The sequence below is a fragment of the Podarcis muralis genome, chromosome Z (assembly GCF_964188315.1).
Source record: "Podarcis muralis chromosome Z, rPodMur119.hap1.1, whole genome shotgun sequence".
Classification (NCBI taxonomy): Eukaryota; Metazoa; Chordata; class Lepidosauria; order Squamata; family Lacertidae; genus Podarcis; species Podarcis muralis.
In genome coordinates, this window is record NC_135673.1 from 13,208,430 (window position 1) to 13,220,195 (window position 11,766).

Genomic DNA, 11,766 nt, shown 5'->3' on the forward strand with positions numbered 1-11,766 from the left:
TGCATTCTCCCTTCATGTCCCAAATAATCAAAATCCTAGCATTTATTAATTTCTAGGGATTAGGTGCTTAACCCACCCCCTTAAACCATTAACACCATGCAACAAAATGTTTTGTGACTGACTTTGTATATTTTGAATTAATAGAAAACCAATAAAGAGTGAATTAAAAGCAATTTCTCAGAATGGTTCTCAGAGGGGGGTCTTCAATAAACTCTCAGCATCCTTATAAAACTACAGTCCCCTGAATTCCTTGAGGGAAGCATTTAATATGGTATCACAGTGTAAGATGTGAATGAGGCCTAAATTATAGTTTTGCCCCGTCCTCCTCCCTGCAATGGCAACACTGAACACTGAGGAGGAAACAGGCAGCCAGTGTTACCTCCTGGGCTGGTTTTAAGCAAGAAGGCAGGCAGGTGGCTGGGGGAAGACTGGGGTTAGTAGAACAGTGACCACCCCCCCCCCCTTAGCCCAAAAGAACCAACCTCTGTTGATCATAGGTCTGCACCTAGCTGGACTGCCCTGCCTCATCTATTCCCTACCCTTGGGGAAAACAGACACCACCATCAAACAGCACAGAACGCATGGAGCCATGGAATGAGAGAACCCACTGATGTCACACAACGTGCAGCAACCATTCTGCCGGAGGGGGAGCATGGGGCGAGTCAACATTGCCCAGCTGTGGAAAATGGAGTTCCAACAGAAACACATCAAGTTCATGGCCCAGATGTACCTGGATACCAGCCAGAAAAGGAACACCAAATCTCAGTTGCTTTTAAAGAGGAACCACCATTTGTACCGGTAATGCAGGCAGAGAAGGCCTCAGGCACTTGCCACTATCCCCTACTGCATGCCCCGCAAGGCCAGATTCTCACCTAACCCCATTAAGTTAAAATGGGATAGATAAGGCTGGCTGGACCAGAACCAAGAGTCCATCTAGTCCTGGAATGGGGAACCTCAGGGCTAAGGGGCCACACACAGCTCCTGAGGCCTCTTTCTATGGCCCCCAAGACTCCCCACATGCCACAAATACCCTGCCCATACCCTCCCTCAATAGCCCTGCATCGCACCCACCTGCAGTGATTTTGCCTGGGTGGAATGTGTCCTTGAACTCTGATCATGCCTCTTGCCTGCCTGAATGGAGAATAGAGGGGGCTGTTTGTGCAGAAACTAGCCTCTTTTGCCTCTGCCCCATCCTGCAGCACAGTGGCCAACTGGATGCCTATGGGAATCCCACAAGCAGAACCTGAGTGCAAATAATATTGATGCATTCTTTCTATTTCAATTTGTTTTTACTATGCTGCAATTCTTTTTTAAAAATGTTGTCAATAGCCCAGAGTGCTTCCCACAAGCATCTGGTTGGCCTCTGTGAGAACAAAGTGATGGATTAGATGGACCTTTGGTCTGATCCATCTGGGCTTGTCTTATGTGCTTACATAAGGAGTGTCAGGAGTATAGGGAATAAATTTCAGTATAGCTAAATAAAATGGTGGGATCCAGCAAATGCCTGATTTCGCCCACTACTGACACCAGTAGTGGCATTTACTTTTTCCTTCCATTTCCAGCTGCTGGGACCGCCTCTCCTCATTTGTTGCTTGTGTTTTGTTCTCAGGGGTCGCCTGAGCAGGGAATCTAGCTCAACACCGTTCCTCCCAGAAATTCATTTCGGAAAGCAGAGCAGTAAGTAGGAAGGAGGTTTGAGAGAGAGAAAAGGGCAATCCAAGGCTTTCTCCCCATTGGTTTGTGGGTGCCCAATAGGGAAACCAATAGTGCAGTCTCAATGTAATTCTGTAAGGTAGAATTTTATATGCCTGTTGTCTTTGTCCATGGAGTTTTCTTGGCAGGGATACTGGAGTGGCTTGCCGGTTCCTCCTCCAGGTCCCATCACCTCCTGGCAAATAGAAGGGGAAGAAATGGAGGCAGTAAGAGATTTTACTTTCTTGGGCTCCATGATCACTGCAGATGGTGACAGCAGTCACGAAATTAAAAGACGCCTGCTTCTTGGGAGAAAAGCAATGACAAACCTAGACAGCATCTTAAAAAGTAGAGACATCACCTTGCCAACAAAGGTCCGTATAGTAAAAGCTATGGTTTCCCCAGAAGTGATGTATGGAAGTGAGAGCTGGACCATAAAGAAGGCTGATCGCCGAAGAATTGATGCTTTTGAGTTGTGGTGCTGGAGGAGACTCTTGAGAGTCCCATGGACTGCAAGAAGATCGAACACATCCATTCTTAAGGAAATTAGCCCTGAGTGCTCACTGGAAGGACAGATCGTGAAGCTGAGGCTCCAATACTTTGGCCACCTCATGAGAAGAGAAGACTCCCTGGAAAAGACCCAGATGTTGGGAAAGTTGGAGGGCACAAGGAGAAGGGGACGACAGAGGATGAGATGGTTGGATGGTGTTCTTGAAGCTTCCAGCATGAGTTTGACCAAACTGCGGGAGGCAGTGGAGGACAGAAGTGCCTGGCGTGCTCTGGTCCATGGGGTCACGAAGAGTCGGACACGACTAAACAACAAAACAACAAGAAGGTAGAATTGGCAACTAGAAAGCCTTCATCTGCCCCAGTAGCAAGAAAATCTGTCTTTCCCGTATTGGTCTCTACAGCCACAGCAGGCACTGTAACCTTCCATCAGTTTCACGTCATCCCTAAAGGCACACTTCTCCAGTCTCCTGAGACAGACAAATGCCAACAATCTAAACTAACAAAATGCACATTTTTGCTCACAACAACCTTGCAAGGTATATTAGACTGAGAGACAGTAACTCACCAAAGATCAACCATTGCATTTCATGTCTGAGAAGATTCCTGAATGCAAGTCTACTCATTGCAAGTCTAGCCATTGTGCCCAGAGGCAGAACTAGTTGCCCTGGCACCTGGAGCGGCATGCACCCGGTGGGCGGGGCTAGCATCCCGGGGGGCAGGGCACATTTCCCAGGGGATATGCCAGCTGCCTTAAGGCTCCGGGGGGGGGGGGGCGCCGGCCGCCTCAAGCGTCCTAGGAGGACGCAGCCCACGGCGAGGTTCGGGGAGGCGATGTCACCCGGGGCGGGCCACACCCTCCTTGCTCAGCCTCTGATTGTGCTACACTTTCAGTTTCAGGGCCTCTCTGTCTTCTTTATTTTAGACACTTGCAATACCTATTGCCTTGATGGGTAGACAAATCTGCAGAGCCCTGCAGCAGGACTGACCGAAGCAAGTACTGTATTTCTTGCATGGCATGGTCAGTTTAAAAGTAACCAGTAAAACCAGCAACAGATAACATGGTAGGGCAAACGTCACATATTTCTCTTAGGATCAAAAATAGAGGGTCACCACTAAAAAGGCCCTGTTTATAAAGCTGAGGGACCTTGATGGTAGGTAAAGCAAGCAGAGCCTCAGAAGCTAGCCTTATGGAGTACAAATATGTAACACATGCATCGTAGTCCAGGGCTGGGGACACTGTGGCTCTCCAGATGTGGTTGTTCTCCCGTGGTTGTTCTCCTGCTCCCAACAGTACCAGTAAACATGGCCAAGGCTTATGGATTACAGAAGTTGTAGTCCAACAACATATGCAGGACCACAGATTTTGTATTCTTGTGTTAAAAGCATAGGGGCAGGAGGACAGGCTCTTGGGCCAGGGGGGGCCAGGAAGCCTCCCTGCAGGGCATTCAGATCCCAACCTGCATCAGCTGAATGATCTTCTCTTTGCTCCAGGTAGTCGCATATCCCCAGAAGGCCGCTTGTCGATGGCAGTGAACACGGACAGCCCTGGGCCAGCAGCTTACTCGGCCTGCAGTGCGAACTTCCGGCAAACCAGTGCTCCATCCTACACCTTTGGGTTGAAGTCACCTTCTAAAGGTGCGAGTGAAGGGAAGGGATTAAGAGAGCATTCTTTCAGTTTCCAGCTATGCATGAATCAATACGGTTTGTGTTTAGGCCGCTAGACCAGAGGTTTTCAACATTTTTGAGAGGCCATCTTGGATCTATCCTCTGAGAAGAAAAGCACAAGCCTTTGTTTCCCCTTGGCTAGTTAGTTAGTTTAGGATTAGAAACTCTTCTGTCTGAGTTACGTACTTCCTACCACAATCAACTTAATTGTTTTTATCTACCAATATCACTTGGTGAGGGACGCGGGTGGCGCTGTGGGTAAAACCTCAGCGCCTAGGACTTGCCGATCGCATGGTCGGCGGTTCGAATCCCCGCGGCGGGGTGCGCTCCCATCGTTCGGTCCCAGCGCCTGCCAACCTAGCAGTTCGAAAGCACCTCCGGGTGCAAGTAGATAAATAGGGACCGCTCACCAGCGGGAAGGTAAACGGCGTTCCGTGTGCTGCGCTGGCTCGCCAGATGCAGCTTGTCACGCTGGCCACGTGACCCGGAAGTGTCTGCGGACAGCGCTGGCTCCCGGCCTATAGAGTGAGATGAGCGCACAACCCTAGAGTCTGTCAAGACTGGCCCATAAGGGCAGGGGTACCTTTTTATCGCTTGGTGTGTTGTTACAGATGAGGCTATTCCTTTACAGCGTTCCATGAATTTGCAGAGCTTCCTAAGAAAAATGGCTTATTGGATGCAATTTCTCCAATGCAGAGGGTAGGGGAAATCCTAGGGTTAGCATGCTTGCAGCTGAGACTTTGAGAAGGGAGGTAATTTTCTGGGTAGAGCCAATAGAAACTATCATATTGTTGTGGCTACATTTCCCAACCTGCCTTGAGGTCTAAAAAAGGGGGAAAGGCACTACAGTGGTACTTCGGGTTACATACGCTTCAGGCTACATATGCTTCAGGTTACAGACTCCACTAACCCAGAAATAGTACCTCGGGTTAAGAACTTTGCTTCATGATGAGAACAGAAATCATGCTCCGGCAGCATGGCAGCAGCAGGAGGCCCCATTAGCTAAAGTGGTGCTTCAGGTTAAGAACAGTTTCAGGTTAAGAACGGACCTCCAGAAGGAATTAAGTACTTAACCCGAGGTACCACTGTATCTTTTCTTAAAGGAGCAGCATTGTTATTCCTTCTACCTAATACAAGTGCTTTTTTTCTTTAAAAAAAAAATGTTCAGGGGTACTCTCATTTTCCTACTCATATTGAAATACTGCCCCTCAATGAGGCCAAACTTAGATTCACAAAATGCTTAGGGGTATGCGTCCCCCTAGAAAAAAAGGCACTGCCTAAATAACTGACCCTTGTGGAGGCAGAACATGTGTGATTACAACAGGTAAGGCCTACTTTCTGGATACTGTATATTCACAAGTCACACTTTCCCCCAAGAAGTGGGGAACCTGAGGGCCACATTTTCTAGTAGGCAACCTTCTGGGGGCCACAATGGCAAAGGATGTAACATAAACTTACTGTAACAAAAAACAAATGAATAGCTTATTCTACCAGCATGTGGAAATGGAAAGGCCTGTTCAGCCCTGCTTTCTGTCACCTCACCCTGTTACATGAGTAGATTCAGGGTCATCCCACCCATGAGGCAAGATAAGGCAATCGCTTCAGGCAGCAGGATCCACAGGGGCAGCAGATGTGGCCACCAAGGATTGCATCATCCAACCCCACTTCTGCTGCCACTGCTGTCACTGACTGTGGCATGCTTCATAGAGGCCCAATCTGCTGTCTCCTCAGCAGCCCTACCCTCAAAGCTGCCTCTACAGCAGCCTCTTGGTGAACAGATGGCACTGCTCTCCTCCCCCCTTCCTGCTGTAGCTCTTTAGAATTGTAGAGTTATAGAGTTACAATGGTCCCCCAGGGGTCATCTAGTCCAACCCCTTGCAACTCAGGAATCTCAACTAGATCATACAGTGGTACCTTAGGTTATATACGCTTCAGTTTACAGACTCCGCTAACCCAGAAATAGTACCTCAGGTTAAGAACTTTGCTTCAGGATGAGAACAGAAATTGTACTCCAGCGGCGAGGCGGCTGGGGGAGGCCCCATTAGCTAAAGTGGTGCTTCAGGTTAAGAACAGTTTCAGGTCAAGAATGGACCTCCAGAACGAGGTACTTAAGTACTCCAGAACTTGAGAGCCAGTGTGGTGTAGTGGTTAAGAGCGGTGGTCTCGTAATCTGGGGAACCGGGTTCGATTCCCCGCTCCTCCACCTGCAGCTGCTGGGTGACCTTGGGCCAGTCACACTTCTTTTAAGTCTCTCAGCCCCTCTCACCTCACAGAGTGTTTGTTGTGGGGGAGGAAGGGAAAGGAGAATGTTAGCCGCTTTGAGACTCCTTAAAGGGGGTGAAAGGCGGGATATCAAATCCAAACTCTTCTTCTTCTTCTTCTAAGTACTTAACCCGAGGTACCACTGTACATGTTCCTGATGTAAGTCTTCACTCACCCCTTCATCCCAGGTTGGGGAGGGGATGCCATTTTGTGGTTTGCCTCAGCTGCCCAAGTGTCTTGGGCTGGCTCTATGTAGGCTGGGTCCCAAGTCTCTTGGGATGACAGTTGGGGGCCTGGTTCAAAGTTCAAGGCTCTGTAACAACACTGATGCTGCCTCAACCTTGTCTGTTCTGTTTCTCCAGAGGGCGGAGGGCGGCGTTCTTGGCAGAAGTCTTGGTTTTTGAGCAATAACCCGTTCATTAAGAAAGTGGATTTTAGCAACGAGACCAATGTAAGTGTCACGCATGGGGGTGTCCATTTGTGCTATGCCCCACCCAATTCATATAGTTCAGTGACAAGAGCACATGCTTCATTCATTAATTAAATGGAATATTTACAACCCTCCCTTTCAGAAAGTGCATCAAAGCAGTTGACAACATGCAAAACATAAATAAAATAATGGTATAAGTAAATAACTCCATAAATATCCATAAAGTGTAATATAAAGAATCAAGAGATGCAGGTCCCGGGGTCAGTCTCCATGTTGCAAAGATCAAGCAGCAAGCTGTATACTGTATAAATGCTAGTGGTGGCCTTGTTGTATTTGGAAGCAGCCAGAAATTAAAGGCCCAACCTGCACTATGCATTTGAAGCACCTCATACAAGTAGGGTCGGAGCATAAGAGTGCACTCTCTTACTGCAATTTCCAGCAGCTGGTTTTCATACCCTCCAACATTTCTCCAAGGAAAATAGAGACATCCTAATTAATAATATAATAGTAATACCCCATGCATCTGACTGGGTTGCCCCAGCCATTATGGGCGGCTTCCAACATATATAAAAACAAAATGTAACATTAAACATTAAATAACTTCCCTATACAGGGCTGATTTCAGATGTCTTGTGAAGATTGTAAAGTTACATATCACCTTGGCTTGGGGTGTCACATAACTCAGTTACATGACTGCCTCCAGCTGTGGAAGGCAGGGCAGAGCCATCATGGTTAGTAGCAATTGATAACCTTATCCTCTTTGAATTTGTCCATAGAATTCTTTTAAGCATCATTTCAAGCCACCAGGGCCAATCCCTGGGGATAATGGGAGTATCTGTGAACCAAAGATTTGGCAAGGCTGCTTTAGAACCACAGATTTGGAGTCCTATTAACACCATACATTTAAAGCACTAGAATATCATGGCTTCCCCTAAGGAATCCTGGGAACTGTAGTTCATTAAGGATGCTGAGAATTGTTAGGAGGCCCCCTACTCCCTGTCACAGAGTTACCACTCCCACAGTTCCCTGGGAAGGAGGATTGATGGTTAAAGCATTCTGGGAAATGTAGCTCTGTTGGGTCTCACTGGTCATATAGCTTTTATGCTCCTCCACCATGTGGGTCCCCCTCTCCAGGAAGGATCATGCAGCTCAGCTGTCCCTCTGTTATTTGCAGTGGCCCTCTCCTTTCCACTACGGCCAGCCCCTGGATGTCAAGCCAGCCAACCTGCCAAACAGCCCCCATTTCACCATGGGACAGAAGGGAGAGTTCACTCTTGTCAGCAAAAGTAAGAAGATAATGGGTGCCTTAGGTTATCTAGAGGTATTTATTTCATAGAATTGTAATGTTGGAATAGATCCAGGGGGTCATCTAGCCCAAACCCTTGCAATGTAATATTTTTTTTTATTACAAATATGGGTCACAAAACCATGACCCTGAGATTATGAGCCTTTTGCTCTATCAACGCAGCTATTATCCTTATCTGGGTCAAGATGTGCCTCAGGACTCTAATCTTGCCCTTTATTGCCAGTCGGGAAGCTGAGCACTTGCTGAGTGCAAACTCCAGATTTTTACCAGAAATTTGCCTTCGGTAGGGTTCTTCCCTTTTTAGTGAGACATTGCCAGTAGCTAACACCTCTGCTCAAAGATTTGTTACGAGGCCAGTTTATTTGGGACCAGTTACTTGCACATTGCCTTCTCTATATAAACCCATTTGACCGCTTCAATTTGCAGATCTGACACTGTTACAGCTGCCACATATTTGTTCTGCACTTGCAAGAAAATAATTCTTTTGTTGTTATGGGACCCACTATGGAACTTCTTGCCTATTGACACCAGGCAGACACCTATGTCGTACTCTTTTCACCACCTGCTCAAAACATTATTGTTTGGGCCAGCCTGACCAGAGACATGGATGCTGACAAGATCTAATCTCTTACTGTTAATTTTAACTACAGAATTTTAAATTACGTACATGGTTTTAACTGTTTATTCCTCAATATTTTAAAACTGTTTTTGTAAGCTATTTAGCGGTTTTCCTACGCTCAAACAATACCGTTTTGTGTGGGGGCTGCATTCCTGACCATGCATGTAGGCATGTAAACCTGCTCCACCCATTATGCCCCTACCCCATTCTGTCCCCTTTTCCAGCTACTTCCAGGCTGCAGGGATGCACGTGTGTAGGATCAAGCTTTATTTGAATGTGTGCAAAGGTGTGTGTGTGGGGGGTTGCCTGTATATAATTTTTGTTTCATAAATACATATGGTATCTACACTGCCCATTTAACTTGACCTCTTCACTTGGGTCCACTCAACACTACAAGGGTGTGGGCAAGAGCAGCATAAGTTGCTCCTGGCAGTAACAGTAAGGGGAGCTATGCTAAGCATATCCAAGAGGGTCTCTGTCGGGTTGCAGCTCTTCAAGTCAGTGCCTGGCAATGCCAACTTCTCCCCTCCCTCTCCATTAGTATCTGGCACCACAGATTGGACCGGCTTCTCTCTCACCCCTTTTCTCTTCCCTAGATAATATGATGGATCCAGCACCCAATAAGTACAACACAGAAAGTGCATACAAACATGTGATGTTTAGATCACCCTCTATCATCATCAGCCCTGCACGAAACACTATGCACAAGTGGGCCAGGAAAGGTAAGGAATGGTAACAGGTTCCCTCCCACTACTCTTTTAACTACTGTATTTTTCGTTCTGTAAGATGCACCAGACCACAAGACGCACCTAGTTTTTGGAGGACGAAAACAAGAGAAAAAAAATATTCCAAATCCCAGAAGCCAGAACAGCAAGAGGGATCGCTGTGCAGAGATCCCTCTCACTCTTCTGGCTTCTGGGATAGCCGCACAGCCTCTTCAGGGCAGCGGGATGACGGCTCCCCCTGTCCTGAAGAGGCTGCACGTGGCTAAGCCAGAAGCTAGAACAGCGAGAGGGAGCGCTGCACACCTACACTTGTACCTTGGAAGTCAAACAGCCTAGTTCTCGAACGTTTTGGCTCCCGAACAATGTTCCAGTTTTCGAACGTTCTTTTGGAAGCCAAACATCCAACGGGGCTTCCGCTGCTTCCAATTGGCTGCAGAAGCTTCCTGCAGTCAATCAGAAGCTGCGTTTTGGTTTTCGAGCATTTTGGAAGTTGAACAGACTTCCGGAACAGATTCCGTTTGACTTCCAAGGTATGACTGTATATAAAGGGGCAGAGATTGAATATTAATAAGAGTTAGCAGTACCCCTGACCATTGCTGCCATTATAACATCATGACGACACTCAGCTCTATCTGCTGATGGATGACCACACCAACTCGGCCCTGACACACTGACCAGATGCTTGGAGGCTGTGGTGGGTGGTTTTGTGGGAGTTGATTGAAACTAAATCCTTCAAAGACAGAGGTCCTCTGGCTGGGTTGGGATGGCATGGGGATGAGGGACCAACTCCCTTCTCTTGTGGGGGCCCAATTAGTGCCAGTGCCTTCTGTTAAGAGTTTGGATGTAATCCTTGACACCTCCCTTTCCATGGAGGCGCAGGTTACAGCAACAGCTAAGGCGACATTTTTCCATCTTAGAAGCACTAAGCAGTTGGTCCCTTACCTTTCCCGCCCCAATCTGGCCAGTGATCCATATGACAGTCACCTCCAGGCTTTACTGTAATTCGCTCTACATGGGGCTGCCCTTGAACCTGTCCCAGAAACTCCAGCGGGTGCAGAATGCTGCGGCGAGGCTCCTCACGGGGTCCCTGCCATTTGAGCATATTCACCCAGTGCTTTACCAGTTGCACTGGCTTCTGGTGGAGTTAAGGTCAGGTTCAAGGTACTGGTTTTGACCTTTAAAGCCCTTTGTGGCTTGGGGCCCTCTTATTTATGAGACCACCTTTCCTGGTATGCCCCGCAGAGGACCTTAAGGTCCATGAAGAACCATAGTTTAGAGGTCCCGGGCCCTAAGGAAGTCAAACTATCATCCACCAGGGCCAGGGCCTTTTCAGTGATGGCTCCGACCTGGTGGAATGCTGTCCCATGAGACTAGGGCCCTTCAGGGTTTAACCTCCTTTTGCCGGGCCTGTAAGACAGAGCTATTCCGCCTGGCCTTTAATTTGAATTCAGCCTGATCTTTTATTTCCTTTCTCTTTCCTCTCCCTCCCCTTTTATGAAGATTACCAAGTAGGACTAATTCAGCCAGCTAGCCCTGGTGACTATTGTAACTGAAGCATCACCCAGCAGCTGGTTCACAGCCAAATATCTTTTTGTCCAGGCTTTCCCTAACCTAACCAGGATGGTTAAAAACTATATATATATATATATATATATAAAATAGACAAATTCATGGAGGATAAGGCTATGTTCTCCCTCCACTGTCAGAGGCAGTATGTATCTGAATGCCAGTTGCTGAGAATCAGTGCTGCTCCTCTCAGATCCCACCTGCAGGTTCCCAGAGGCATCTGATCAGCCACCATGAGAACAGGATGCTGGACCAGACAGGGCTTTTTGGCCTGATCTAGTAGTGCTGCTCTTATGACTTCTGCAAACTTTTAGATGGTGGTGTGATGTTCCTTTTTTCTTCCGACTCCCAACTCCCACCGGCCCCAGGCAGCATGACCAATGAGCAGGGATGATGGAAGTTGCAATCCAAAAGCACCAGCAGAAGTTTCCCCACCCATTCTAAAATGTTTAGCAAATAGACAGGCTAGGTGAAATCAGACTAACCTTTGCAAGGAGGTAACATTTTTTATAGTGACTGCTGGTTAAAAGCTTCAGTTGGTGCTGTTGCCATGCCTGCTTGTTGAGTCTGAGCCCCAAAACATTTATGTGTGCAGTTCTGGCCACTGCCATTCAGTTAGTTACCTTCTTCCACTTTCTGCATTGGTTGCAGACACCACCCCTGGTCCCGGCACTTACAATGTGGAGAGAGGGCACATCGCTCGTCTACCTTGCTCCCCCAGCTTCTTCATCCAAGGCGTGAGGCGACCCAAGAAGCACGAGACAGGGCCATTTTCAACGCTGTGACACCCCCCCCCCACCAGGAGTGTGATTAAAAGCCTGATTGCCCTGAAGCTGCATGGCCCATTTCTGCCCAGTGTTTAACATTCCAGGCAGCTCTTGCAACTTTCAATACAGGCTCAGACTTGTTAAAAGCACAAATCCTGTTATCTTAGCCATCTGACCTAACCTGAATTAATGGGAGGGGGAATAATGTACATAAATTAAAAAAG

General features: G+C 47.6%; 1 protein-coding gene across 1 annotated transcript; it reads left to right on the forward strand.

Moving 5' to 3' along the window:
• Positions 1-603: 603 nt before the first annotated feature.
• On the forward strand, positions 604-11,597 carry STPG3 (sperm-tail PG-rich repeat containing 3). Its single transcript, XM_028714375.2, has 7 exons — positions 604-798; positions 1,610-1,677; positions 3,694-3,837; positions 6,492-6,580; positions 7,734-7,845; positions 9,081-9,206; positions 11,427-11,597. Exons 1-7 carry the CDS (start codon positions 611-613, stop codon positions 11,558-11,560), a joined length of 861 nt encoding a protein of 286 aa, XP_028570208.2. The 5' UTR covers positions 604-610; the 3' UTR covers positions 11,561-11,597.
• The last annotated feature ends 169 nt before the right edge of the window (positions 11,598-11,766 follow it).

Excerpts from the sequence above, each read along its gene's own strand:
- STPG3 (XM_028714375.2), top strand. The coding sequence starts at position 611 with ATGTCACACAACGTGCAGCAACCATTCTGCCGGAGGGGGAGCATGGGG. Across the intron at positions 7,846-9,080 it reads GTTCACTCTTGTCAGCAAAA|ATAATATGATGGATCCAGCA; the intron begins GTAAGAAGATAA and ends TCTCTTCCCTAG. Across the intron at positions 9,207-11,426 it reads GCACAAGTGGGCCAGGAAAG|ACACCACCCCTGGTCCCGGC; the intron begins GTAAGGAATGGT and ends CATTGGTTGCAG.